The following is a 25,060-nucleotide window of genomic DNA, read 5'->3' on the forward strand; positions in this document are numbered from 1 at the left end:
CTCCAGCTAAACGCAGAGGTTACAGACGACAGCATTTATGAAAAAAGTTTCCACGTACTTGAAGGATACGGAAACCAACCTGATACAGATTTCCTCGGTGCAAGTGCCAGCAAGAAAAAACAAACAAACGGCTAAACCATGTACGGAATGCTGCTGGAGAGCGTACAACACTTTGTACAGGTAAGTAAAGCAAACTTCCTTCTTTATTATGAACTCGAACTGCGCTCGCTCCCTGTGTGTATTTTTTGTGTTTGTTAGAACTTACGATTCTTCATATTTAATATTAGAGGAATGACCCATTAGAGACGGTTCGGTACCGATGGTGAGCAGAGGAAAAAAACCGTTCACCAAGGGAAAGTCGTTTCCAGTTCGTGAAGGGTCGTAAAAAACTGTAGGTAATTTGCTGTTATGTTTTGTTGTCTCAGAACCTTCGCTGCGTTGTGTGATGCAAATTGTATGCTCGCTTGTTTGCTTGCTTCATTGACTACAAACGAGTGGTGCGGTGCTTTTTGCTTCTCTGTTGGAATCCATTTGCAGCTCAAACACGCCTTGTCGTTTAATCCTCTAAAGATCCGTTCAAGCGGACGCAGTTCGTTTAGTTACCTTTTCATAAGCTTACAAGCGTGTACCACCATCTAGCAGCTGATCTGAGATTATTTTAACACTCGCACAAGTAGCTCCAATTTGTTTATGTTTGCTAAAGTTTTTTTCAAATGTGCAAGATATTGCAGATAATATTATTTAGGCTTATTATACAGAGCTTTAAGGACAACGAAATAAATTAGATTTAAATATTCTGAAAAATATTTAAACATTTGTGGAAGAATCAATAAATCACAGTTGGACAAGGTCGAAGCTTAAAGCTCTTTTTTAAAAAAACCTTTAACCGGATTAGACGGGACTACGATACTAAGAAAGCGAACGGAATGAAAACAGTAGAGCGAACTGTCCTTTACAAATTCGATTCGTCTTTGATCTAAAATTGTATTGCATTAGCAGCAATATAATAAGTTTGTTTAACGTTTTATACAAAACAGTCATTTGAGTTGAAAACAAGTGTTGATTTGTATAAACATTTTGATGTCTTAATTGAATGTAAAAAAATGCAATAAATTTTATATTAATTTTATATTATTTGAACAAAATTTAGTAAATTTTGATTTTGTGGTAGAAATGGTAGGACGCTAATTGCTCACTTTGGAAAATGAAACTGATTTACCGTCAACATTATCATTAAGGTCTCACATAGGATGTACACGGAGCAAAATAAGAATAGCAGCGTCATGTGTTTTGGCAATTAATTCAAAATTTATGAACTAATTCTTGGTTTTTCGATTTTTAACAACTATTTGACTCAGTCTTCAGACAGTTGCAATCAGTTCCTATTGGATATGAGCATTTAAACTAAAATTCGCCTTCCTTTATTTTACGTCCATTTGGTAGCAATAGGTCTTAAAGAGCTTTGTAAGTTCTGATGCAAGGTAAACACACTAGCATGCAACGGACAGGCATTTCTATTGGCCATCCATATGCCAAAAACGTACAGTTTTTAAGAGACTGTCTATAATTGCGGCCACACAGTAATACGTGAGAGGAGCAGCTAAACTGTGGTGCAATATAACCGGATATTTGTATAACAATAGTGAACCAGAAAAAACCTTATTTTGTTTTGATTAAAATTAATGTCCTAAACATTCAAACATTAAAGCATTATCAATAAACGAGAACCATCGAAAGCGTAAAAGATCTGTACGTTACGTGTTACAATTGTGAAATGATATGTCCGACTACCGGTCTTTCATGTACACACAAAAGATGACCAATTGTTGATGTCCTCCACGCTGATGATGATGATGATGGAAGAGTCACCTCCAACCAAGAGTCAAGTGGTTAGTGATGTTATCCTGCTATTATTAAAGTCGTCCTTATCGTTCCAAACAAACTTCCAGCGACATCGTTCATCATCATTTGTGAAAGGAAACGGGATCATTAGTTTCTTTTCCGTGTCAAAAGAATATTGAAAGACAAGGAATGTCCGCAGGATGGCTTGAAGAAACGAGGGAAAGGTTTCCAGAGTGTAGGGTTTATTGATGCTTACGTTCTAAAAAGGTGCAAGGTAAATTACATCCGGAAGCACCATCGGTACATCTGCTAAGGTTAGGTTCCCATTTTCGTTCGGTTAGCTTCCGTTTGCTGTGAATATAGCATTTAATGCCGATCGATTTCTATCAATGGGGCCGGTTATCACGAACCAAACATCTTATTTGCTTAGACAATCGATTGTGAACATAATGATTAACAGTTCGGACTAGTGCGGATGGCTGGAAGAAAAATTTTCTCGAGAAAATTGGAGAAAGCAGCAAACTCACCTAGAGTTTTTTAGACTCGAGTATATAGAGAAAAATATCATTGGCTTTTTGTTCTAAAAATGAGCACATTACATCATTTAACTGCATCATTTGTGTACGTAGTAAATTGAATAATTTATCCTTAAAACAGCTGGAGTATGGGGAGTTTGTCTGGCGCCAAGCATTGCTCACTACGGGGTGTAAAAACACTGTGTTTAATACACATCAGGTATGAAAAAAGCTCTATTTATTAGTACAACTCTTGTGCTTGTACTAAATAAAGGCTAATGTTGCTCCCCTACCCTTAGCTGTACCCTGATAACCTGATACCAGACCTTGCTGCAGCCCTCTCGGCCATTACCGGAAAACCATTCGATGAGTTTATGATATTTTTTGGCCGATGTTTCGTCCGATTCTTCAGCAACTTTGGCTACGATGAGCTGATCAAGGCGACGGGTCGCTACTTCTGCGATTTCCTCCATTCGGTCGACAACATTCACCTGCAGATGCGTTTCACCTACCGGAAGATGAAGAGTCCCTCGATGCAGCTTACGGAGGTCGATGAAAACGGGGCCGTACTGGTGTACAGGAGCACACGGACGGGATTTTCAAAGTATCTGCGTGGCCAGTTGCTAGAGATTGCCAAACAGCTGTACGGGATGGACGTAAGCATCAAGGTACTGGAAAGCCAGAACGACACGCCTGGTGGAACATCGGGACCAATTTCGATACAGGGCGGTCTGAAGACGGTTATCGTAAAGTATCGGCTGGACTTTGACAATCGTGAATATGTACGTGAGACATCGCCTTGCTGTGAGTGTGGTGAATGTGAAGAAATCTGAAAATCTTTCTTCTTGTACAACACAGATGCAACGCCGCGTTCATATCAAGGCGCATCCTTCTCAGCTGCAACTGACACCGGTCAACAGTAAGTTGTTGCTGAACCTGTTCCCTTTCGCTCTGATCCTGAACGAGGAAATGAAAATTACGGCCGTAGGCGAGAAACTGATCGAGTCGTGGATGCTGAACAACGTGAACCGATCGCCGATGGAACTGCTCGGAGCGAAAGTAACAGAGCACTTCAAACTTCGTCGACCGAGCGGCATTACGTTTACGTGGGAAAATGTACGAGCTTTGTCGATGTCCCAAGAACATTTTGGATGTTTAACGCACGATCTTTATTTGCAGATAAAACGACTGCAGACCGTCCTGTTTGAGATACAGCTACTGAAGGGATCTTCAGCAAAAGGATCGAAGGATGCGACTAAGCAAACGGACAGCCAACCGGCAGTGTCACAGGTCGATACGAGTTCCTCCACTGAGGATGCGGCAAAAATCATGACCTCGATTCCGCGTCGTGGATCTCAGGGATTGCGTAGCATTTTGCTGAAGGGCGAAATGCGCTACATCAAAGACATCAACTCGCTCGTGTTTCTTTGCAGCCCTCTGTAAGTGGAAATCACTGGGGGTTTTAACGATCGATTTTATTTTGATGATTGTTGTGTCCACTTACAGCATCAACAACCTGGAGGAGTTGCGTGAAATGGGTCTCTACTTAAACGATCTCAATCCCCACGGACTAAGCCGCGAGATGGTGTTCTCCGGCTTTTCGCACTACTCGCGGCTGGATCTGATGTGCGAACGGGAGGAGCAGCGGGCAGAGGAACTGGAAACTTCGCTTGCCCTGGCTGACTCCTGGAAGCGACAGGGCGATGAACTGCTGTACTCGATGATTCCACGCTCGATAGCGGAACGGTTGCGCGAGGGCCAGAACCCGCACGAGACGTGCCAAAGCTTTGAGGAGGTGACGGTACTGTTTGCCGAGGTGCAAGAAACGATCACTGGTGATGATTCAATCAAGTACGCCATGACGACGGTCAACACGCTCAATGCTGCATTCAGTGCATTCGATGAGCTAATCCATTCACCGATGGCCTACAAGGTGGAGACGGTCGGGAAGGTGTACATGGCCGTTAGTGGTGCGCCGGACATCAACCCATTTCACGCCCAGCATATGGCCGATCTAGCGTTGGATATGTTGAAAAGCATACGGCAGTTAAACTTACCCGGAGTTGGGGTGAAAATCGGCTTTCACTCGGGACCAATAGTGGCCGGTATTGTGGGACTGAAGGTGCCGAGGTATTGCTTGTTTGGGGATACGGTAAATACGGCTTCACGAATGGAGAGCAGCGGTGAGACGGATAACATCCAGGTGTCGGGATACACGGCTCAAAAGCTGAAGAAGCTAGGATACGAGCTGTCGTACCGTGGGAAAGTAGCTGTGAAGGTAAGTGGAAAAGGCCATATCGGGTCGTTGGGCGTACTGGAAAGCATTTAATCGGAATTATTATCTGCAGGGAAAAGGAGACATGGAAACCTTCTGGCTGCAGGGCCCACCTGCTAAAAAGAAATAGGAAGGCAGACACAACTGGACCGGATAGTGCCTTTTAATGGTGTGCAGAAGCAGGATCAGGAGAAATCGTCAAACACTACACCGAAGCGTCTAATCAGCGTGCTATCACATTCTTATATTTATGTGCGTAACTGCAATGAAACATTGTCATTTATTAGGTGATATGTATATTTGTTGTGCAAAACAGTAAAACTGGATGGTCAAAAGGTTTAACATTTAGTAATAAATAAGTAAATGTGAATTGCATTTGAACGACTCCCAACGTGCGTTGTGGAGTTTGACGTTTGAAATTTGTTTACACGCCAGCACGGATGCAGCCAGTCAGTGTACGCAGCCAAGAGTGCGCCGTGATTGCATGCAGCCAACCATACAAGTGTGCTGTTCAGAAGAGAGCCGTTACCCTAAGCGAATTAAAGGTAGGTTTTATTCAATATAACTTACATTTAACGCATAAAACTGGCGAATCAATGAATGCTTTAACATGTGAAGCTCATTATAGAGATAGTTTATTTGATTCTAAAGGAAGATTACTGATATATTTAACGCTTGTTGCTTAATGGCTGTAGGTTGTATTGTAATTTCCTCACAAATACACTGATGACTCATCAGGCTGGCCGATAGTGTTTTATGGAATGTAACACTCGCATCCTGGTCCGTAGGTAGTAATCCAGTCCAGGTACGGTATAATGCTAGTGAACATGGCCGGAGTACGATATTCACCGCATCGAATGCCAGGTATATCAAGCGCGACGCCGATCAATTCCCATGTAGTGGCTTTCATAACCACCAAAGGATCACCACCGTCTCCCTGAAAATAGAGGTCATTGGAGTTTCAGTAAATAGTAAATAGCCATTATCCTCCGCCAAACATGTCCATCTTACCGTGCAAGTAGCTCCAGTGTTTGATGTGAACCGTATCGTGCCTCCACAGAGGTTCTTGGGCGTAGCCCGCAAATCCGTCATCTGGCAGATTAAGGAGGCGTACAGCGTAATCTCGGCTTCCTGCAAAATGTTGGCAAGCGGTCCGTTGGCAACCTGCGAACCCCATCCAATGATGGTAGCCTTGGGTACGGGCGGTGAGCTTGGGTTCGGAGCTGGCAGACAGATGGGACTGAAGCTGGTGAGCGGAGTTGTCAGTATTAGCAGTCCAATGTTGTCGACCAGGGGATTAGCGGTATTGTATCCCGGATGAACGTAGGTGGTGGTTATTTCAAGTGTATTTATTACTTCACTTGAATCGGCCCGGTTGTACAGTCCGAGCAGTGCGCGTATATGCATGGGGATGGGCATGGTTTCGATAACACTGGCCGTGGTGACTATGGTGCGATCGTTGATGAGCGAACCCTGCCCGGACGGGCTGTCCAGGTACGTTAGCAGTGCGATAAACGGGTACTTTGTGCTGGACGCGACATCTGTCGCATCCACGATCCGCTGGAACGGTCGGTAGTAGCACATACCTAAGCGACAGCAACAAGCGCGTAAGATTGTAGTTGGAAGGGTGCATTTTGCGTGAGGACGGAGAAGTGTGCGTTTCTCTGGTCTACTTACTGGGGCACGTTGGACAGCTGGGTGGCGTTGGGGGCGCAGTGGATTTTGTATTGCCTGGCACCGCTACCCCATCACTGTTTCTGTACATTTCCGCATCGATGTCCGCCGAGTTTTTGCTGCCGGGCCGGGGGAAAAATAAAGGCGCTAGGCCTTGCTGAAAGCTTGCCGATAGCGAACCGGTGACAGCTTGCACCAGCTGCGAACTATTAACCAGCGACTGCGTGTTGTTGACGAAGCTCACTAGTGGAAAAAATCCACCGGAGGTAGTGAACGTTGCGGCACTCGCGGTAGTAGTGGCAGCTTCGGTGGTTTCACTGGACGCGGGAGCCTGGGTCGTCGTGGATGCACCTTCGGTCGATTGTTCCACTGCTTCATCGTTGCTCGGACGGTTCAGATTTACGCCTAAAATGCTTGAAAGCCCATTCTGCACATTGCTTCCAAACTGTCCAGCTAGGCTCTGCACAATGTTGGACCCAGTGGTCGGGGCTGCCAGAGTCGTAGGGGCAGCTTCAGTCGACTGTGCCACCGGTTCATCGTTGCTTGGAAGGTTCAGGTTGATGCCGAAAATGTTTGTCAGCCCATTCTGGACATTGGCTCCAAATTGTCCAGCTATACCCTGTGCCACTCCGGTAGCATTGTTGAGCGACGCTTGCGAATTATCGATAATGCCTTGCAGCGGATTAGACGATCCTGGAGTCGATCCGGATGCTGACCCCTCATCGCTGCTGGGTCGATTGCCGGGTGAGCCAAAAAATCCGTTCTGAACATTCGTGTTCCAGAGGCTGGTAATTTCCTGCACTGCGCTGCTGGTGTTGGACACGGTAGCCTGGGAAGCGTTGATAATGCCTGGCAGTGGGTTCGGCAGTGGATCGTTCAACGCAATTCCGGCGTCCGCAGATGTCTCGGTAGTCGTGCTGGATGGTATCACGAAGAAGGAACTGGAGCCGATGTTCGATCCTTGCACGTTACTCAGCAAATGTTGAGCCACGTTCGGGCGGTTGGGTTTGTACGCGAACGGAGCTTGCTGCACCTGTGGATCGTTCGCGCTGGGAAATGGGACAAGCAGCTGAGCGCCACCGGAAGGCTTTGTGCTGTTAGAGGCTGTCTGGTTGATGAACGAGCCAAACTCGATGGCACTCTGTGGTATGGGCCATTTCTCGGCCACTCCCTTAGCCTTCACCGTTGCTTCGGGATGCTGCTGCAATAGTTGTTAAGCGGAAACGAGCAAATGACAGACAAGAAAATTATGCGTGCGTGACACTCAAGACAGTTGACCATATCTTACTTGTCCATGGTGTGCGGACGAAATCACTAAAAAGCCACCTAAAAGCCAAAGTTGCACCGAAAACACTTGCATCGTTGCTGCCGAAAACCCTTAAAGCGCTTCCACTTCTGACCAGTGCGAGTGGTCCCAACGAACTGAGCTGAGCAGTGGCCCAAACCAAACGTTTTGTTCTCGCGCGGATGGACGGCTGGACGAATGGAATCCTGTTTCGGTTTCGGATTCTTTTTAATGGCAGACCCAGAACAGTGTCAGAAAAACAACCAAAAAAGACCGAAAAATGGCACCAGAAACTCTGTCTTGGGTCAAATTGTTTTTATTTTTTACTTTTGCGATTACTTTTGATTTTCCGTGCTGGTGGACGCACACCGAAAGACGGGGAAAAAGATCGTTATCGCAGAATTTGCGGGGCCCGAAAATGCACCCCGGTACAGTTATGTTGTTGCACAAAATTTCTTGCAGAACAGGTTTACGGTTCGCCAGTTTGGCAGAGGTCATTGGCTTTCGCGAATACAGCCACTTCCAGCTGCAGTTTGTTAATCAATATCACCAAGAAAAAGAGAAGAAGTTTCGATGAGAAATGAAAGAAAGGGCCCACGCTGCAATCAAATTCGCCGGAACATTAACATATTTTTATTGAACATTCGTGTTGTTTTTCTCAAGCTTTGCAATAACATCCTGCCGATTGGCTTCGTACCCAAGGGATGTACGCGTGCAGCTTGGTAAATATCGCCGGTTCGTTCGTTCTGCCACAGCCAACGCCCGGAATTTGTAGCGCAATACCGATCAGCGTCGTGAATGATGGATCGTTTCGCCAGGGATACATAAGGCCGGCTCCTTCATCACCCTGGATTTTGTAGAAAAAAATAGGAAAAACCGTTAGCCCAAGTTCTTATTACACTTATCAATTAAGCGCCAGCTTACTTACATCGCAAGAAGTTTTATGCTGTTCCTTCGCTGCCGGTCCAAATATCCCACCACAAAGATTGTTCTCGGTTGCGTTGGGATAGGCAAGACGACATTCGTCCACCGAGTACAGGGGTATCGTAACGGCTTGCAGACTGTTCCACGATTCTCCTCCAAGTTCACGGGCTCCCCAACCGGCCAGCAGCGCATCAGCACCGGAAAAACTATCCACTGTATTGGGCAAACAGATCGGCATGAAAGTATCGGTGATTGTTACCGGAACTGCCAATTGGAGCAGTCCAATATTGTCTCTAAACGGATTGTTTGCAGTGTATTGAGGATGCAGCTTAGTGCGCGTGACGGAGAACGTCTTTACGGATGAACCTTCGGCGATGGCATTCGGATCGTACACACCAAACAGAACCTTGATCTGTTTGAAAACTACCATCTTGGATATGATCGCACCGGAGGTAAGCACGACACGATCGTTGATGAGCGTTCCTGTTCCGGTGTTTTGTCCGTAGTACTGTAACATGGCTATCCAAGGGTATCGATTCGGTGGGGTCACATCTGTCCCTCCGACAATGCGCGAAGATGCGGACTCTGGTGACAACCCGCAAACTACAAAGTGGAGGTATTACAATGCTGTAAGCTCTAACAGCGTGTACGCACGATCGTACTTACCCATGGTGCAATCCGCTGGACAAAACGAAGGTTGCGATGATACCGAAATGGCACTCGAAATAGGACGAACAGGATTCCAGCCAGCCGACACGGATGCCTCATTCGGTTGGTTCGACCCGAAGACGGAATTGATCCCGCTCTGGATGGAACTGCTAACTTGTGAAACGGTCTCTTGAAAAGCGGCTATACCACCACTAACGATCCCACCGGAGCTACTGTTCGCCGACTGATCGCTAAGCGGACGGTTGGAGAGATTCGATAGCACCACCAGAAAATTACTTAGTCCGCTCTGGATGGGACCGGACGGGTCGGAAGTTTGCTGCTGCTCATCTTGCACGGGTTGATCGGTTGCCAACGGTTTGTAAATGTCCGAAGTATTATTCAAGTTGATTAGTTGATTGACAAAATTACTAAACACCGATCGACTAGGTTTCGTGATTCGCGTTAAATTTCGAGCCCGAGTGCCCTGTGCGTGCAGACCTTCCCGAATGGACAAGTAATGATCGATTACACTCCTCAATGGAGCTTCGCGTGTAATAGAATCATCTGGAACAGAACCGGCTATCTGTGATTAGGAATGAGGATCATTAGTGATTGATATGAGAGTGGAGATGGATTCAACCAGCGACGCGATTACCTCTTGCCCGTAAATACAAATCGTTAGCCAGATAAGAAAGAAGGTGGCAAAAGACGCCATAGCAAGCACTTGCTCAAACCGTTTTTCTCAAGGCACGTCTCAAGAATGTGGAACCGTTTGCTTTTATGGGCGCTTTTATGTCGGATAAAATTTCTCCAAAGGAAATAAAACCACTCGGGGCGAAAAGTTGCGGCTCATTGCGATTTACAATGAGCCTCAAGCATGACACCATTCTGTCAATTGCCAACGTGTATTGTGCATTGTGCCAAACTCTGTTCTGACGCTTGATGAGGCAAAAAAGAGCAAACAAACTGGTTATTTTTAGTCAACAACCCTCTACGGAAGGTTTTCTGAACTTCCAAAAACCATCGACTTCAGTTTGAGTTTCTTACATTTATTCATGTTTTAAATGGGGTTAAATTAGACGCATGATCAGTCTAGTTGTTGCCTACTCTTCACTGCAGTAGCACCCATCGACCGTGTTGGATTTAATCCACGTCCCGAACCGGTTCACTCTCGTGTACACGCCCGGATAGTTGGGTTTGGCACAACCCTCACCCCACGACACGATGCCCGCAATCTGGTGCACATTGTCCGTGCTGTTCTGTTTGATCACGTGCAGCGGACCTCCGCTATCACCCTGGCAGGAATCCTTCTTTCCCTCCTTAAATCCGGCACACAGCATATTGTCCGTGATGCGCGTAGGCCCGTAGCCCGTCTTTCGGCAATCGGCATTCGACATGATCGGAACCGTTACTTCCTGCAGATTGGTGGAGATGGCGCCGTTTTCCGATGTTGCACCCCACCCCGTCACGATGCCCTGCGTAGCGATGGATTAAAAAGGCATCCGGTTTAATTGTCATGTTCCAGGAGGAAGTTCTAAAGACAGCGCCATCTCAACTTACATCGTATCCGGAGAAAGGTTTCTTCGGCGTAGGCAAACACACGGGCTTAAGTTTATCGTCAATGTTCATGGTGGTGGCCAACCGAAGGATGGCAATGTCACTGTTGTAGTTGTTTGAGTTGTACCCATTATGTTCGATGATGCGCAACACTTGGGAGGTCATAGTCATCGTTTCGGTCGTTGAGACGCGATCATGTTCCAGCAGCACGACACTGATCTTGCTCCGTTGGAATCCGTGCACGCAGTGAGCTGCGGTTAGTACGTGGCGATCACTGATCAGTGATCCTCCACAGTAGAACGTGCCGGAGTACATCAGCATTGCCATCCATGGGTACTGGTTGACTTGTGTTTCCTGTCCGCCGACGATACGCGTAAGTCGATTCGTCCGTCCACATTCTGTAAGACAAAGCGTGAGGTGGGACTCATGAGATAATGCATCGATCAACCGTGAGATTGATACGCACTGCACATTGGACAGGTTTCCGGTGGTGTGAGATTTTCTTGAGGCGGTGGCGTAGAAGTGCCGATCAGTCCTGCCAGCCATTCGATGAAAGGATTATTCTTTTGTGTTTGGATCTGAGCTGGGAAGTCTATCGCCTGCTTCTGTTCAGCTATCTGTGGTAGGAAAAGATATGGTTAAGCGATGATTAGATTGGGTAATAACTGCTATAGGAATAGTGATGTTGAAAATGGTTTATGGTTCATTCCTCAATATGGATCTTTATTTCTAAAATTGATCGTAAGCGAGTTTTTTTTAAATAAATAATTTAGCTCAAACTCGATGAAACATCCAAACAATTGTTATTAAAAGTCGGTTTATCCAGCAACTGTGTTTTGCTAAACTTAGTTGATTTCAATCAATGTTTTTTCTTAAGCTTGTCCATAACAGCCGGTTTGCTTTTCCATCCTTTGTACTTTTATTTGCCGGAACAAACCAAACGCAATAAAAACAAAACAGCGAAGATCGGAACGTATGGGCGTCCCTTTTACTGGACACTCGTTTCGTTCGATTCGAAAAACCAGTTGTTGATTTTGGAAACAGCTTTACAGTTCTACTGCGCTTTAGTCCTCACTCTTCCGGTATGGCAAGAGCTTTTCGTTGCGTAGCTTTAAAGTTTGTTGAACCCTGGCTACACTCATCTCATCTTCTCTCACACACTCACTCAACGGGCTCGGAAAAAGAAATAAAGAAACAAATCGCAGCCATGTATGCTTTATCTGCCAAACTGACTGGATTGCCAAAAAAAGCAACGACAAGTTCGAAAACGTGTTAGCCACACCGATCACTCGCTTTCATCCGAAGAGAATTGGGATGGGGAATGGCACACAGGGACACACAACTGATTCTGGAATCTCCGGAAACACACTTACACGTCCAGCAGCCGTGGGCTCACTGAGAAAGAACAGGCCGACCAGAAACAGGATTGACAGCTGCATGCCACTACAAAGAAGTGCATGAACGCACTGCATCGCTTTTTGAAGCCGATCGCCGGAGCTCAACTTTCTTTTCGCCTGTCCAGCGAATCCTGCTGACTGGTTCGCAGTGTGGCCCGTTACTGTTTGACCACAGTGCTCGCTCGTACTAGGGCGGGTACGACTCTCACTACGATTCGAATTGAACTGCGGAATGCACTGTCCGGGCAATATGTACTTTGCATATAAAGTGAGCGTCACGCGAGTGTGTTGCTTGATGTCGTCCTCGTGACGATTGACGGTTCAAACTGGCTCTAGCTAGCGATTTCGACTTTGATTTTGACCAGCTTCGTAGCGTTGGGTTTGACGCGAGAGAAACAGGCTAACCGGCTACCGGTGTGGCGATCGCGCTCTAGTCGCGACGCACGATCGTACACAACTAAACGCTGCCGAGCGGATCTCGCCACACCTGACCACATCTTGGCGCCCCGGACGGGTTGCGCGAGACAGCTGAGATAGGAGAGCCCTTCTGGCACACATCAGATGATTCAGTCTCCCGGCCACTTGCTCCAGATGGGTTTGGCAGGTTTGTGGGGCTTCCAGGTCGTTTGGCGAGTGGAAGCTTGCGGCCCATTTCGAAAGTACCCGTTCTAGGCAGACGCATCAAGCGGTGTGCTAGCGATGCTAGGACGTTCCACCCACGGTAAGTAGCAGTGTTTGGTCAAGAAAGCTCATCGACCATACCCATTAAAACCCGTGGTCTTGAACTTGTCACATCCACGGTAGCCATAGTCCACTGGTCCGTCCTTCCCTTTCCTCGAGGGGTATTTGTTGCTTTATTTTTATTTATTTTCGTCGCGTCCTCTTTCGCCGCTTTGTTTATCGGGGTATTTCACTCTTCTCGACCGGTGCGTCCGTTTTTACTGTTCGCAACTCAGTGATCGAGCAGCACGATCGTACGCACGCGCGTGAATGAAGAGTGGCGTGCGACTTCACGGTCAGGGTTGGAAATGGCTCGAGGTTTGGGATTGCCCTCAGGGGGGTTTGGACCACTCGACCGGTTCTGTCCGTCGGTGGAGAAATGTACCGCTAGATTTTGTGCATAAATTATCGTTTTCCGCTCGTAACATTTCGCGGATTAAGGTTTATAGTCAGCGGACGGACGCATGCCGTGCAAACCAACATAATCTTAGAGAAGGTGTAAGGAGATGCAAGAACATTCAGTTAGTGACATTTCTACAGGTCAACTATGGTTGCAGATGTTTGCCGTACTCATTAGCAAGATATGGCTAACAGCACGATGTGGACTAACGCTACATCTTCCAAGTCCAACGGTTATATACAGTGGATTATGTGCGTTCTATGACACATATAAATGCAAGAGTATGAGCTTCATACAGATAATTGGTGCAGCTCAATTCTTCCAAATGTGTGATCTAAGGCCAGATAAATTTAATTGAAATGCAAACAGATGTACGTGATGTATCCCTTATTCCTGACCTCGTAAGCTTCGTCTCCTTAACTTTAATTTTAATGTCTGTTTGTACCGCTTAATGCGTTTCAATCAAGGTTGTGGGTTATATCTCATCAGGCCTACAGGACCACACAATTGCAGTAAACCCTAATGATGATAAAAAAATAAAAGCCACTCCACTTGCGCGATTCCTGCATTACATGTCTACACGATCTTTGGCACTTTCTGACATCCTCGAGTCCTCTTACAAACTCAGAGTTGGACCTCTTTACTTCCACAACTTGCATTTACTTTCGCGCACATTCTACACGGCCATCACTTGGTGACAAGACTCGATCTCGTTTTTTTCCTCCGTTCGTGCCGTTATCTTATTTATTTGCTGGATCTACGTTCACTGTCCAAGACTGGGTCAGTTTCTTCCATTCTGATACGCTTTCACTTGATACTGGCGATTGCTCCATGCGCTATTGTTCAATGGATCGGTGCGAGGGCGCGTTACCGCAGCGGTTATGGCGTGTGAGCTGTCAGCAGCAGGACGTGAGTGTGGACCGTTTCCACCAATCTTACTGAGCTCCTCCAGTTGGGCGGCGGGCTTGGCTACCGGGAGTGCTTTCTTTAATTATTTTTGTCAGGTTAGCTTTTTTGTCTGTCTGTCTGTTTGTTTGTGCCCGTTTATTTATTGTCGGTGATTTTTACACTTCAACCCGCGGTGAACGTCGCCGGGACTATGGCCGGGTGCCGTTGGACGCGATGTCGTTTTGCGTCTGCCCAAACACGTCGCACGACAATCATACAATAACGTTGCGGTCAGTCGTTCGCTCCCCCGCAGTCGGCTTAGTTTGTGTGTGAGCCACACACGGGGGCACGGGAGATCAGCACCGGAGAGCTCGACTCGGATGTATGTGCACGGTCACAGTCAAAAACGCAGCCAGTGAGCGATAGTGTTGCGTTGTGCGAGGATGCGGAAGTGTCGAGCTGCTGGTGAGCTCATTTTTGGACGATCACCGGTGTTGTTTTGAGGAACGGCTTCGCGGCGTGATTTCGTTGTCGTTAATTTGTGGCCCATCCAGCAGCTATGAAGCTGTTGCAGATTGTGCTCTGGACGGAACTGTGCGTGCTGTGCTTGGTGTATGGTGTAAGTTATTTTGTCCGTTTAACGCATTTTGGGGGTAAGTGCATTCTGGCAATGTCAATAGTTTTGTTTTCGTTTTTTTTTGTCCTCCGATTATGTGCCAACAAGCGAGAAGATGAGGAACACAACCGGATCAATTATGACATCTACGTGACGCCGATTATGTTTAGCACGGCCAGTGATAACCGGTTTCGTGCAAAAAACCCACTGCTGGCCTGGCTGTCAACCGTGCTGAACTACCGGCCACCGAGCTTCGGGGTGGAATCGCCGGCCAGCTCGACACTGAAGCCACTGCCACCACCACGTGACTGCTCGGAGTGTTGTACGTATGCGAAGTGTTGAAACACCCTGTGCTCTTGTCTTGTCATCGCAAACAACTTTCTCTGCCTTATAGCTTGTGGCCGGGGCAAGACGAGCTCACGGATCGTGGGTGGAGATGCGGCCGACGTGAAAGAATATCCCTGGATAGTGCGGCTGCTGTATCGGGGCGCGTTCTACTGTGGAGGATCGCTGATCAACGATCGCTACATCCTAACCGCGGCTCACTGCGTGCTTAGCTTCACGCCCCAGCAGCTGCTGGCGAAGCTGTACGACGTGGAGCATGCGGAGATGGTCACACGCACTATTGTGAAACTGTACGGCCACGAACGGTTTAGTCTGGACACGTTCAACAATGACATTGCGTTGGTCAAATTGCAGCATCCGGTTGATGCCGGCGGGAGCTTTGTTCCGATCTGCCTTCCGGCCAACGGTAGAAGCTTCGCCGGCCAGAATGGCACGGTGATCGGTTGGGGAAAGCTGGGTAACGGCAGTTTGTCGCAGGGTCTGCAGAAGGCAGTCGTACCGATCATTTCAAACATGCAATGTCGAAAGTCCAGTTATCGTGCTTCGCGCATTACGGACAACATGCTCTGCGCAGGATACACGGAAGGCGGACGGGACGCCTGTCAGGTGCGAGATTTCTCATATTGGCGAACGGCGCCCAGTGCAATGACGGTGATTTGCTATCGTTTCAGGGTGACAGTGGAGGCCCGTTAAACGTCGGGGACAGCAATTTCCGCGAGCTGGTTGGCATCGTGTCGTGGGGCGAGGGATGCGCCCGTCCCAACTATCCCGGGGTCTATACGCGCGTCACGCGCTACTTGAACTGGATTAGATCTAACACTAGAGATGCGTGCACCTGTGAGCGTTTCGCGGTTTGATTCTAGCTTGCCGAAATGGAAGACCATTATCATGAACCTAATTTGGCGCACAAACAGAAAGCTACGCGGAGCTAATGAAGTTGTGTGAAAGGAACTTAAATGATATCTATTTACAGGCTTTAGAACACTCAATAAATCATACCGAGACCATGGTGGAAAATGAAATTCGCTCGTACAATGGAGATGGGCGAAATAGAAAATGAGATGACGGCTTTTACGGCTTAATGATGGTTTGAGAAGTTTCCATTAACATTATTGCTTTTAAGCGCTGTTGCCATTCGATGCTCACGTGCTTTATGCACCAGCCGTTGTGACAATAATTGCTCGCAATGAAAAACATACAATGTAGTCAGTTACGTTTTAAACTCTGGATTGCACAATCTTTGCATAACACAATCATTTAAACAGGGAAATTGAATTGTAAAAGAAATCATAGATCACCTGGAAATGGTTTGTGGATACACTTTAATCACGATATCCTTTTGGATCTTGGTAGGTTATAGGTAGGAAGAGGCATTGCTTCAACATTCTTTTAATTTCAATGATGCTTACAAACGGAGCTATACTAAGGTTAATATATCTTGAAGCTCTTTGTAGTTCGTTTTTTGTTTCGCGCTCAGTGCAGCTGATTTCGATCTCACAAAGGCGCGAGCATTCAATCTACACTCCACTTACGGAGACTTTGATTCTAAAGGACTTATATCGTCTCTGGATTATTTTAAAAACAAATATATTATATTATGTTGAATGCTAGATGTGACTATATTGAAGCTGTTTTGAATGATATTAAATTACCCTTAATTTATTGCTATGTACGTTAAAGAATATGTATGATCGTGATTTTTATTGCTGCATTGTCCGTAAACTTTTCGCAATAATAAAACTTACTGTCGTTTGTCCCATAACAATATGTCATAATATTCTTTAAGAACATAATTTTGTCAAAAGAATCCTAAGAGAAAATTTTGAAATCCATAATTTGTCCATAAATTACTGTCTGCATAGTTGATCATAATTTTGGATGCAATTTTTTTGTTTGAAGGTAAACATTTAACTAAAACTGCTCGACAGGGTGAGTTAGCAGATCACTGCCTGGCTGGGTAGACTGTGCGCTTATTTTAGACCCTTATTAAGGATTTTTGAAGGAATTTCTCAAGCTGCTGTTGTATTTTGTTTTATTCAAAAAGAACGGCCTGGCCTAACTAAATTACAAAAATTAATACAATTCACGATGGTTTGGAGACATTTCCTTCTCCAACCCGTGAAAGGGCACTGCTGCTGTTGTATTATCATCTGAGAAAATTGTCTTAAATTTCATCCAGTTTCTATTCATGTTTTATATTTAAAGATAAATACTTTTGCCCTGTCTTGTACTGCTTTAGGATGAATATATTTTTGTACTTGTGAAATAATATGAAACCCCTGACGATACTTTATTTAACATGTTTCATACAATTATCCATTTGACAACGATCGATCTAATACAACCATTGGGTCGTCCTTTGAGAATAAAAAATCGATCGATCTATTATATAATTAAATGAGAGTTGCATATTGAACGGCAAATTATGCAGATTTCTTTTTATCACTGTGAATATTGTTTCATTGGTTCAGTAATAAAAGCGTCAGAAAATTTAAATGACTTGCACATCACACACAAGCGCGAATGGCACTTTCACTCCAGGGGATTCTTACTTTCTATGGTGTTTTCTTGTGAAAGTGAAACCCATATATGATGATGATCTGTGGTTCTTCTTGTTTTGCACCGTCTGCTCCGGCGTGTTTATACTTTTGCATACATTTTATCGCATGATAGGTGGCCAAATGTCACAATCAGATTAACGATCAGCTTCATTTCCATTTGTATGTGGTACGTGGAATAGATGAAGGATAACGCTGATGGTTTATCGTGGCAGAAGCTACAAGATATTATCCATATGAATGCGTAAGCATATTCCACCGGCTTTGGAAGTGTTGGTGTTTGATTAGAGACTTAAAAATGCACCCCGAGTTTAGTAAACAGTACACAACTCACGTCACACGGCACAGCGAAGAAGAAAGCTACGACGCTGGTGCGACAAGGCACGCGACAGTACGATACGGTAAAGATGGGGAGAGAAAGTGCTGAAGACGAGACCTGACTCTGACCAACGGTACTTGCAGGCATTGGTGCCTGCCTGGACGCGTGAGGACTTTTAGTTCAAGTTCAAATTCGTCGCGCAGATGGCGTTTCGTTCGGTGCTGTTCCTGATCGTACTGTGTTTCGTGTGGGAAGGTGCGCTTCCTGGTGTGATGGCCAGTGAACCGAACAGTACCGTCCCGATTGGCGACTTTACCAGTGAGAATCTTACAGCACCGGGAAGATTTGCGTGGAACGATAGTCTGATGATAGATCCGAACGGATTCATTGGCAAAGCGCCGTTGCTGAACAGTGGCGTGTGGACGTGGATCACGACCGTCTTCGGTATGCCAATCTTCAGTGTGTTTGCGTACCGGGCAGCGCCCCGAAACTGTCCACCATGCTGTGAGTAGTGGTATGAGAAATGGCTCCCTTTAGCGAAAGTGTTTACTAGTTTGTTCATCCTTCTTCATCTTGCTTAGCTTGTGGTACGAACACAAACAACTCCAAGATTGTCGGAGGTCATGAAGCGGAGATTGGACGGTATCCCTGGATGGCGGCATTGTACTACAACAACCGGTTCATCTGCGGTGGATCGCTGATCAACGATCGGTATGTCCTGACAGCGGCCCACTGCGTGTTTGGTAGCGATCGGTCACGTTTTCGGGTGAAGTTACTGATGCACGATCGCGCTGTACCGAAGGAAGATTCCTTCGAGCGTAAGGTGTCCTACATAATGACCAACTGGTTCGTGAACGTGCTGGTCTTCATTACCAACGATGTGGCGCTGCTGAAGCTGAGTGAACCGGTTCCGCTGGGTGACACGATTGTACCGGTGTGTCTGCCACCGGAAGGCAACACGTACGCAGGACAGGAGGTCAGTCCGTCCGACTTTCTCTCCCGTCTGTCTGTCGCTGATGCTGATGATCCTTTTTTTTTCTTATCGCACACGCAGGGTATCGTGACCGGTTGGGGTAAGCTGGGCGATGGGACGTTCCCGATGCGACTGCAGGAAGTGCACGTCCCGATTCTGGGCAACGAGGACTGTCACAATCAGACGCGCTACTTCCGGTTCCAGATCAACGATCGCATGATGTGTGCTGGGATTCCCGAGGGTGGCAAGGACTCGTGTCAAGGCGACAGTGGAGGTCCCATGCACGTGTTCGATGCAGAAGCGAACCGGTTCGTGATTGCCGGCGTCGTTTCGTGGGGTTTCGGCTGTGCACAGCCTCGCTTTCCTGGGATATACGCCCGAGTGAACCGATTCATTTCCTGGATCAACTTCAATACGCGCGATGCGTGTACGTGTCAGTGAGGTGAAGGATTGTTTTGGGGAATGCCAAATAAACAACGTACCTGAAACGGAAACGTACCGAACAGTGGGAGCAACGTCCGACCGGAAGGAAACCTCGGGAAAGAAATTGTTTGTCGATGCAAATGGCTGCTAATTGCTTCCCGTCCCTAGATGCATGAACCAGGTTGACTTGCGCCGGGCGGCGTTAGCCTCGTGTGTGAGTTTATTTAAATAAATAAAGCTTTTACTTGCACTTGATCGCGATCGCAACGATGATTTATCCCGGTGGATAAGGTGAAAGCTCTGGCCGGAGGACTGTTTCTCACCTTCACATCGTGGAATTCTGTCGTGGTTGTGGAATCAGTAGGCGGCAGAGGGCAGCAGCATTGAACATTGCACAAGGTGTTTACAAAAATGTCATTTCAGCAAGGTTCAGCGCACCCGCATTCGACTGAACGCGTACGGAATGAGTTACGAGCGGATGGGAAGCGTTTATCTTTCGGGTCGTTTTTCGGAGAAAGACGTACGTTCCCGGGAATGAGTCAGGGTGTGAAGGTTTGCAGTTCGAACCGCAGGGGTGGTTTGCCTGTTTGACAATGTTTTCTTTAGACGAGATATGAGAGTTCAACGATCAAACGGTCTTGAACTTGTGGCTCTGTGTAGTACTCAAGCCATGCGTCATTAATCTTGCATCCGGTACTGTTTCAGAATCGATCGACCATTTGAATGATATTTGGAGAGGAATTGACTTGTGATGAAGCTATCATAGCTGGATGCAGAGTATTTTTTTCTAAAACTAATAATAATACTTAAATAACAAGGTCCTCCATGTGCTCTTGTACTCTTTTTCTTGAAGTCTAAAAAAGTCATGCTAATTACTCGCTCAGTGATCACACTGCTCTACTGATCTAGTTCTATTACCCTACTGCCCATCAAAGCATAAGCGTGTCGCGTGAGCTGCAGCAATTGGCCACGAATCTGTGGGCCTGCATCATTAGCGTTCAGGAGATCGCGCCCCGACACCCGTTACCCGCCTTCAACACCCAATGCCACTGCCGCGCTTTCATTACTCTTCCGCGCTTTGTCAAGGACTATTCGCCCACAGCATCGTGCCGGTTTTCTTTCGTGCTGTGTGATTGACGGAAGGAATGAATCAGCTCGCGTTCGTCCATTAGCATTCACCTACAATGTGGATGTACCGCGGATATCATCCTTGAACTTCGGGCGGGGAGTACGATCGCACCGCACAATCGTTGTCCTCTGTCGCTGCGCTAAGCGATATGGATGCGATTTCAAGGTTTGTTGCATCCCCGCCATAAAACCAGCCAGTTGAATGTCAGCATCATCTGCATTTCCTAATGCGCCAAATGGCCGGAAAGGTGAGTAACGCTTGATGATCGCTGTTCAAGTTCAGCACGAAACGATGTCACGCAAGTGGCTTGGCGCGGGTGTACACCGTTTTGAACATTTGCGCCATGAGGGTTGATCGTGCGTTGTAGGTGTGTGTGTGTGTGGCATTGTACAAGGGTTGCGCTTGATAGAGCAAATGGAAAAAAGCTTTATTGATATGAAAGCACAGAGTTTAGCAGAAGTAAGATTTAAGAGAAGTAATAAATTGTAAGTGGGCGAAATTCTACAAATAAATTGAAATACCTTTTTTGTATGCTCAAGACAGCGTGGCGGCAGATTGCGACATCGAATTCGATGTTACGTAGCGATGCGTTACGTTGATCGCGCTGCTCTTGCGCCAGAGCGCAGGGAATGTAAGAGCACTTGATCTTGGCCCATTATGCTTGTGTAAGGTTCGTTCCTGTAGGCCATGGAATGGAAGGTTAGGCTATAAAAGCGAGTGATTGATCGCGTTTGTTCAAAGTCAAGTTTTCGGGGGCAGAGACTTGCCGGTGGTCGACCTAGGATAACAAACGCACCAGATGCTAGATAGGTCAGGGTTGGTGGTAGACAAGGTTTCTTTCCATCGGTGCGGCGTTGTGCAATATGCTGCTGTCCGTTTGCTGGAGGAACGTTACGAAATGCTTCAAACGACATTGTACAGACGCCACCTGTATTTATGTTGGAGGATACTGATAGGCTATATGTGCTGTTCATTACACGAAGATTTTAAAATGAGTTTGAAATACTGGAAACGCCCATTAAGCCTCCAATTCTTGTGAAGACTGCTCCCAAGGATCATAAGCGTCCTTGGTGAACGGTGATTACTAAATATGATAAGTCGACCAGTATTGATCATGACGGTAGCTCACAAATGGTGGGAAAAAAGAGAAAATTGTAAGAGCCCTCCAAAACCGAATAATGATGCATCAATGCACAAGTGCAACGTGATTTGCATGCTCGAAGGGTTATTGCTTCTTTACTTTGTTTTACTTCGTGGCTTTGAAAACACCAACAACGATGTAGTACACGATCTTGTCATGCCTTGAAAGAGAGTGAGAGAGAGAGAGAGAGAGAGAGAGCGAGAGAGAGAGAGAGAGGTGCCAAAAACGAGGGCTTCTCTGCGGAAGAAGAGATGATGGAAAATAAACAAACAAACGAAGCAACGATCGCTATGCGCAATGATCATGACGGTGACGCTTGAAGTTTTGCAGCCAAATTGTCGAACAATTGTCGTTACTACTACTACCACCACTACAGCGATGCTAAAGATGGCCAAAACCTCTCTCTCTTTCTCTCTTTCTCTCTCTCTCCATCTCTCTTTCTCTCTGTGCATCACCTCCCCCTATCGATATCTGTCGGCTGGCCTTCTCCCTCGCACGTGGGTCTGAGTGCGGCGCATCATGCGTCGACGCTTATCGGCTCCGATGTAAGCGATGCCGATGCAACCACGACCACCACGAGTAGAGGAAGCCGCACGGTCCGATGTGTGTTAGTAGAGCCAAGGGCACGCACTCTCACTTTCCGTTCGCACTATGAGGTAATTGTCCACCGTAATCATCCCGGGACAGTCTTCGGAGAGATGTGGTAGTTATGTCGCCGAGCGCGACGACACGCTGACACAGAGACAGGTGCACAAGGGGCGAAATTTGTGTGCCTGTGTTCGTATGTATGCCGCCCAATGCGGTGTGCCGACAAAGCATGGTTCGGGTACCCGCAGCCACGGTCGAGGCGCATCCGCACCCTTATCGCGCACGGCCTCTACACTACTCTCGTTACAGAAGACGGCGTCGGTGACGACGGCGACGGCGACGACGGCTCGAGATCAGACCCACCGCACGGAAGGGAACAGCAAACTGCAGGAACGCACTGCATTGCAAAACAAAGAGGGCTCACACCACATTGACACGAGTTCGATCACTCGAGTCGGAGCGCGCCAAGGTAGTCGACGACGTCCCGCGCGTCGCGTCGTCATTGTCTCGTGAACCTTCTGAATCCGATCTCGGAAAGTTGAGCTGTATAAAAGCTACGCCGACTGCTGCTGTCAGTCACAGAACATTGCGTCAACAGGCACAAGAAGCTTCAGCTCCCGTGGGTTATCCTATCTGGCAATAGAATTAGATCCACGGCGCAGGACACGCAGGCTTCAGCATCAGCATCGAGATCCTTTCGTCGCCTGGTCGGACGCACAAGTCTTTTCATTCTCGTGTGTTTCTAGAGTGCCGTGTCTGTGTTTTCAATCTTTATTTTTCTTACGATCATGATCATGAATCGATCCTCGTCCGTACGCTTAATGGCTATTTGGGTGCTGATGCTGACGATGCTGGCAGCTCCAGTGTTGGCCGCTCCTGTCAACAACTCCAGCGACTCCTGTGATTGTGGTGAGTTGAGAGAGCAGTGTGAGTGTGTCAGGGAGTGGCAACCTGCATGAAAAGTGCCGCAATGAAACCAATCAGTGCCGTGGGATGAAAGTGAAAGGTTAACTCGATTATTTGTAAACAACAGCACCCAGGACCAAGGGGTGCATCTGCCAGCTGTGGCGTAGTGCATCGTAGCATATCGCAGGACACCGGGCAGGAGTGCATCGGGTTTTGTCGGAACGCCATCGGTGCATCACACACGTGTTGCATAACAAATCATTACAATCGTTGTGCAGTGTGCACTTTTGCAATGGAAAAATGCAGGTGACAGTGACGACGAAGGAAGTGGATCAGAGGTTTCACTTTCGTTTTCGTGTATAAAAGAAGACGATCTTCTACATACTGAACTTGTGTGAAAAATGTTCACCCGTGATTCGGTGGCATTTTTCTTCGATCCCGGTGAGGCGTGTCGACGGTGTGGCTGTGAAAGACGAAGAAACGAATGAGGCTAGCGAATTTAGGTTAAGCGTACATATAAGTGACCATCGGCTGTACCGATCACACATAACGAATGCATTTGTGTACGGGGTTCGTGTGTATTAGTGTGCTATTCGTTCGTACTGTGAGGGGTTGTTTTAGCGTTGAAGTAATCGGCAAGCGGATAAGCAAAGTTCTATACAAATTTCTTAAGCCCAAGTGTAATTTTTTTCCAGTGTGTGGTGTCGGTGGACGCACTAATCGTATCGTCGGAGGTTCCGAAACCACTGCCCATCAGTTTCCATGGCTGGCCGGTCTCTTCAGGCAGGGCAAGCTGTACTGTGGAGCGTCGGTCGTTTCACGCAATTTTCTAGTCACGGCCGCTCACTGTGTGAACTCGTTCGAACCAAGCGAGATAAGGGTTAGTGTTAGATCACGGAACAAGGGAAGGATATTTCACTCCTTTACTTCATTTCTTCGCACAGGTCTACCTCGGAGGACACAACATCGCGAAGGACTATACAGAGCTTCGGCGCGTGAAGCGAATCATCGACCACGAGGACTTTGATATATTTACGTTCAACAACGACATTGCGCTGCTCGAACTGGACAAACCACTACGCTACGGGCCCACCATTCAGCCAGCCTGTCTGCCGGACGGAAGTAAATAATGCCATGCGGCTAATGTGAGGGCTAATTGATCAATAACAATAACCATTTTGTCTGACGCTTTCCTACAGGTATAATGGATTTCACCGGAACGGTCGGTGTGGTTGCCGGATGGGGCAGGATCGAAGAGAAGCGTGCTCCGTCCAAGACGCTACGATCGGTCGAAGTTCCTATCTGGTCACAGGAACAGTGTCTGGATGCCGGCTACGGAAGCAAGAAGATCTCGCCGAACATGATGTGCGCCGGGTACCACGATGGTCAGAAAGACGCTTGCCAGGGTGATAGCGGTGGTCCGATGCATAAGATGGGCCTGTTTGGTAGCATGGAAGTGATTGGCGTGGTGTCGTGGGGCCGTGGATGCGCCCGCCCGAATCTGCCCGGAATTTATACGCGCATCGTCAACTACTTGCCGTGGATTCACGATAAGCTTGCCAATGAATGTATCTGTCCACCGAAGGATATTGCCCGAAGGATTTGAGAAGCCTCTCGGTCCGCTCGGGACAGCTGTTTACTGTTGATAATTTATTCGTTTTCTAGTCACCATGAAACCATAGCATGTAAGAGCTGTAACTACGGCTGTCACTATTAGTGTTTAGAAGCTAAGATAACATGGAGGGTTTATTGTTATGGAAGAAGCGGTCAAATTGTATACGAAAATAAAAATTGCTACAGAAGCAAAAGCTGACTACAAGATGAGTTCATCAATTTACGGTTTTGATTTAAACGTCCAGCGGATGACAAGAAAATTGACTGTTTCCTGCCTGATGTGAGTTATTGACAGCAGGCGCAGACGGTAGACGGTAGATCGA

General features: G+C 47.0%; 4 protein-coding genes across 5 annotated transcripts; 2 read left to right on the top strand and 2 right to left on the bottom strand.

Moving 5' to 3' along the window:
- Nucleotides 1–24,944, top strand: LOC118502369. Its single transcript, XM_036034588.1, has 20 exons — nt 1–180; nt 2,500–2,577; nt 2,657–3,139; nt 3,216–3,473; nt 3,537–3,796; nt 3,864–4,635; nt 4,706–4,739; nt 5,655–5,935; nt 6,016–6,126; nt 7,089–7,258; nt 14,666–15,063; nt 15,136–15,692; nt 15,758–15,940; nt 18,167–18,467; nt 18,545–18,939; nt 19,018–19,248; nt 22,964–23,126; nt 23,819–24,003; nt 24,068–24,245; nt 24,323–24,944. Exons 1-20 carry the CDS (start codon nt 139–141, stop codon nt 24,727–24,729), a joined length of 5,487 nt encoding a protein of 1,828 aa, XP_035890481.1. The 5' UTR covers nt 1–138; the 3' UTR covers nt 24,730–24,944.
- On the bottom strand, nt 5,238–7,886 carry LOC118507472 (mucin-5AC-like). 2 transcript variants are annotated; one of them, XM_036045976.1, is made up of 4 exons: nt 7,595–7,886; nt 6,310–7,504; nt 5,644–6,218; nt 5,238–5,569 (listed from the first exon to the last, which is right to left on the bottom strand). In XM_036045976.1, exons 1-4 carry the CDS (start codon nt 7,664–7,666, stop codon nt 5,387–5,389), a joined length of 2,025 nt encoding a protein of 674 aa, XP_035901869.1. In that variant the 5' UTR covers nt 7,667–7,886; the 3' UTR covers nt 5,238–5,386. The 2 variants fall into 2 exon arrangements, with proteins under 2 accessions (XP_035901869.1, XP_035901868.1); XM_036045975.1 differs by having other exon boundaries at nt 6,310–7,507; nt 7,595–7,883.
- Nucleotides 10,197–12,779, bottom strand: LOC118507479 (trypsin-1-like). The gene is made up of 4 exons (XM_036045987.1): nt 12,094–12,779; nt 11,187–11,337; nt 10,724–11,118; nt 10,197–10,638 (listed from the first exon to the last, which is right to left on the bottom strand). Exons 1-4 carry the CDS (start codon nt 12,190–12,192, stop codon nt 10,267–10,269), a joined length of 1,017 nt encoding a protein of 338 aa, XP_035901880.1. The 5' UTR covers nt 12,193–12,779; the 3' UTR covers nt 10,197–10,266.
- On the top strand, nt 17,819–19,710 carry LOC118507478 (trypsin-1-like). Its single transcript, XM_036045986.1, has 3 exons — nt 17,819–18,467; nt 18,545–18,939; nt 19,018–19,710. The coding sequence occupies exons 1-3, from the start codon at nt 18,167–18,169 to the stop codon at nt 19,375–19,377; spliced, it is 1,056 nt and encodes a 351-aa protein (XP_035901879.1). The 5' UTR covers nt 17,819–18,166; the 3' UTR covers nt 19,378–19,710.
- Nucleotides 24,945–25,060: the final 116 nt, after the last annotated feature.

The sequence above is a fragment of the Anopheles stephensi genome, chromosome 2, assembly GCF_013141755.1.
Source record: "Anopheles stephensi strain Indian chromosome 2, UCI_ANSTEP_V1.0, whole genome shotgun sequence".
Taxonomy (NCBI): Eukaryota; Metazoa; Arthropoda; class Insecta; order Diptera; family Culicidae; genus Anopheles; species Anopheles stephensi.

What these genes read in the sequence shown, in the direction of transcription:
- LOC118502369 (XM_036034588.1), top strand. Translation starts at nt 139, where the DNA reads ATGTACGGAATGCTGCTGGAGAGCGTACAACACTTTGTACAG. An exon ending in CCGAAACTGTCCACCATGCT is followed by an intron (nt 18,468 to 18,544) that starts GTGAGTAGTGGT and finishes CATCTTGCTTAG; the next exon opens with CTTGTGGTACGAACACAAAC. An exon ending in ACACGTACGCAGGACAGGAG is followed by an intron (nt 18,940 to 19,017) that starts GTCAGTCCGTCC and finishes TCGCACACGCAG; the next exon opens with GGTATCGTGACCGGTTGGGG.
- LOC118507472 (XM_036045975.1), bottom strand. Translation starts at nt 7,666, where the DNA reads ATGCAAGTGTTTTCGGTGCAACTTTGGCTTTTAGGTGGCTTTTTAGTG. An exon ending in CAGCTGTCCAACGTGCCCCA is followed by an intron (nt 6,219 to 6,309) that starts GTAAGTAGACCA and finishes GCTGTCGCTTAG; the next exon opens with GTATGTGCTACTACCGACCG. An exon ending in ACACTGGAGCTACTTGCACG is followed by an intron (nt 5,570 to 5,643) that starts GTAAGATGGACA and finishes CTCTATTTTCAG; the next exon opens with GGAGACGGTGGTGATCCTTT.
- LOC118507479 (XM_036045987.1), bottom strand. Translation starts at nt 12,192, where the DNA reads ATGCAGTGCGTTCATGCACTTCTTTGTAGTGGCATGCAGCTGTCAATC. An exon ending in GGAAACCTGTCCAATGTGCA is followed by an intron (nt 11,119 to 11,186) that starts GTGCGTATCAAT and finishes TTTGTCTTACAG; the next exon opens with AATGTGGACGGACGAATCGA. An exon ending in AACCTTTCTCCGGATACGAT is followed by an intron (nt 10,639 to 10,723) that starts GTAAGTTGAGAT and finishes ATCGCTACGCAG; the next exon opens with GGCATCGTGACGGGGTGGGG.
- LOC118507478 (XM_036045986.1), top strand. Translation starts at nt 18,167, where the DNA reads ATGGCGTTTCGTTCGGTGCTGTTCCTGATCGTACTGTGTTTCGTGTGG. An exon ending in CCGAAACTGTCCACCATGCT is followed by an intron (nt 18,468 to 18,544) that starts GTGAGTAGTGGT and finishes CATCTTGCTTAG; the next exon opens with CTTGTGGTACGAACACAAAC. An exon ending in ACACGTACGCAGGACAGGAG is followed by an intron (nt 18,940 to 19,017) that starts GTCAGTCCGTCC and finishes TCGCACACGCAG; the next exon opens with GGTATCGTGACCGGTTGGGG.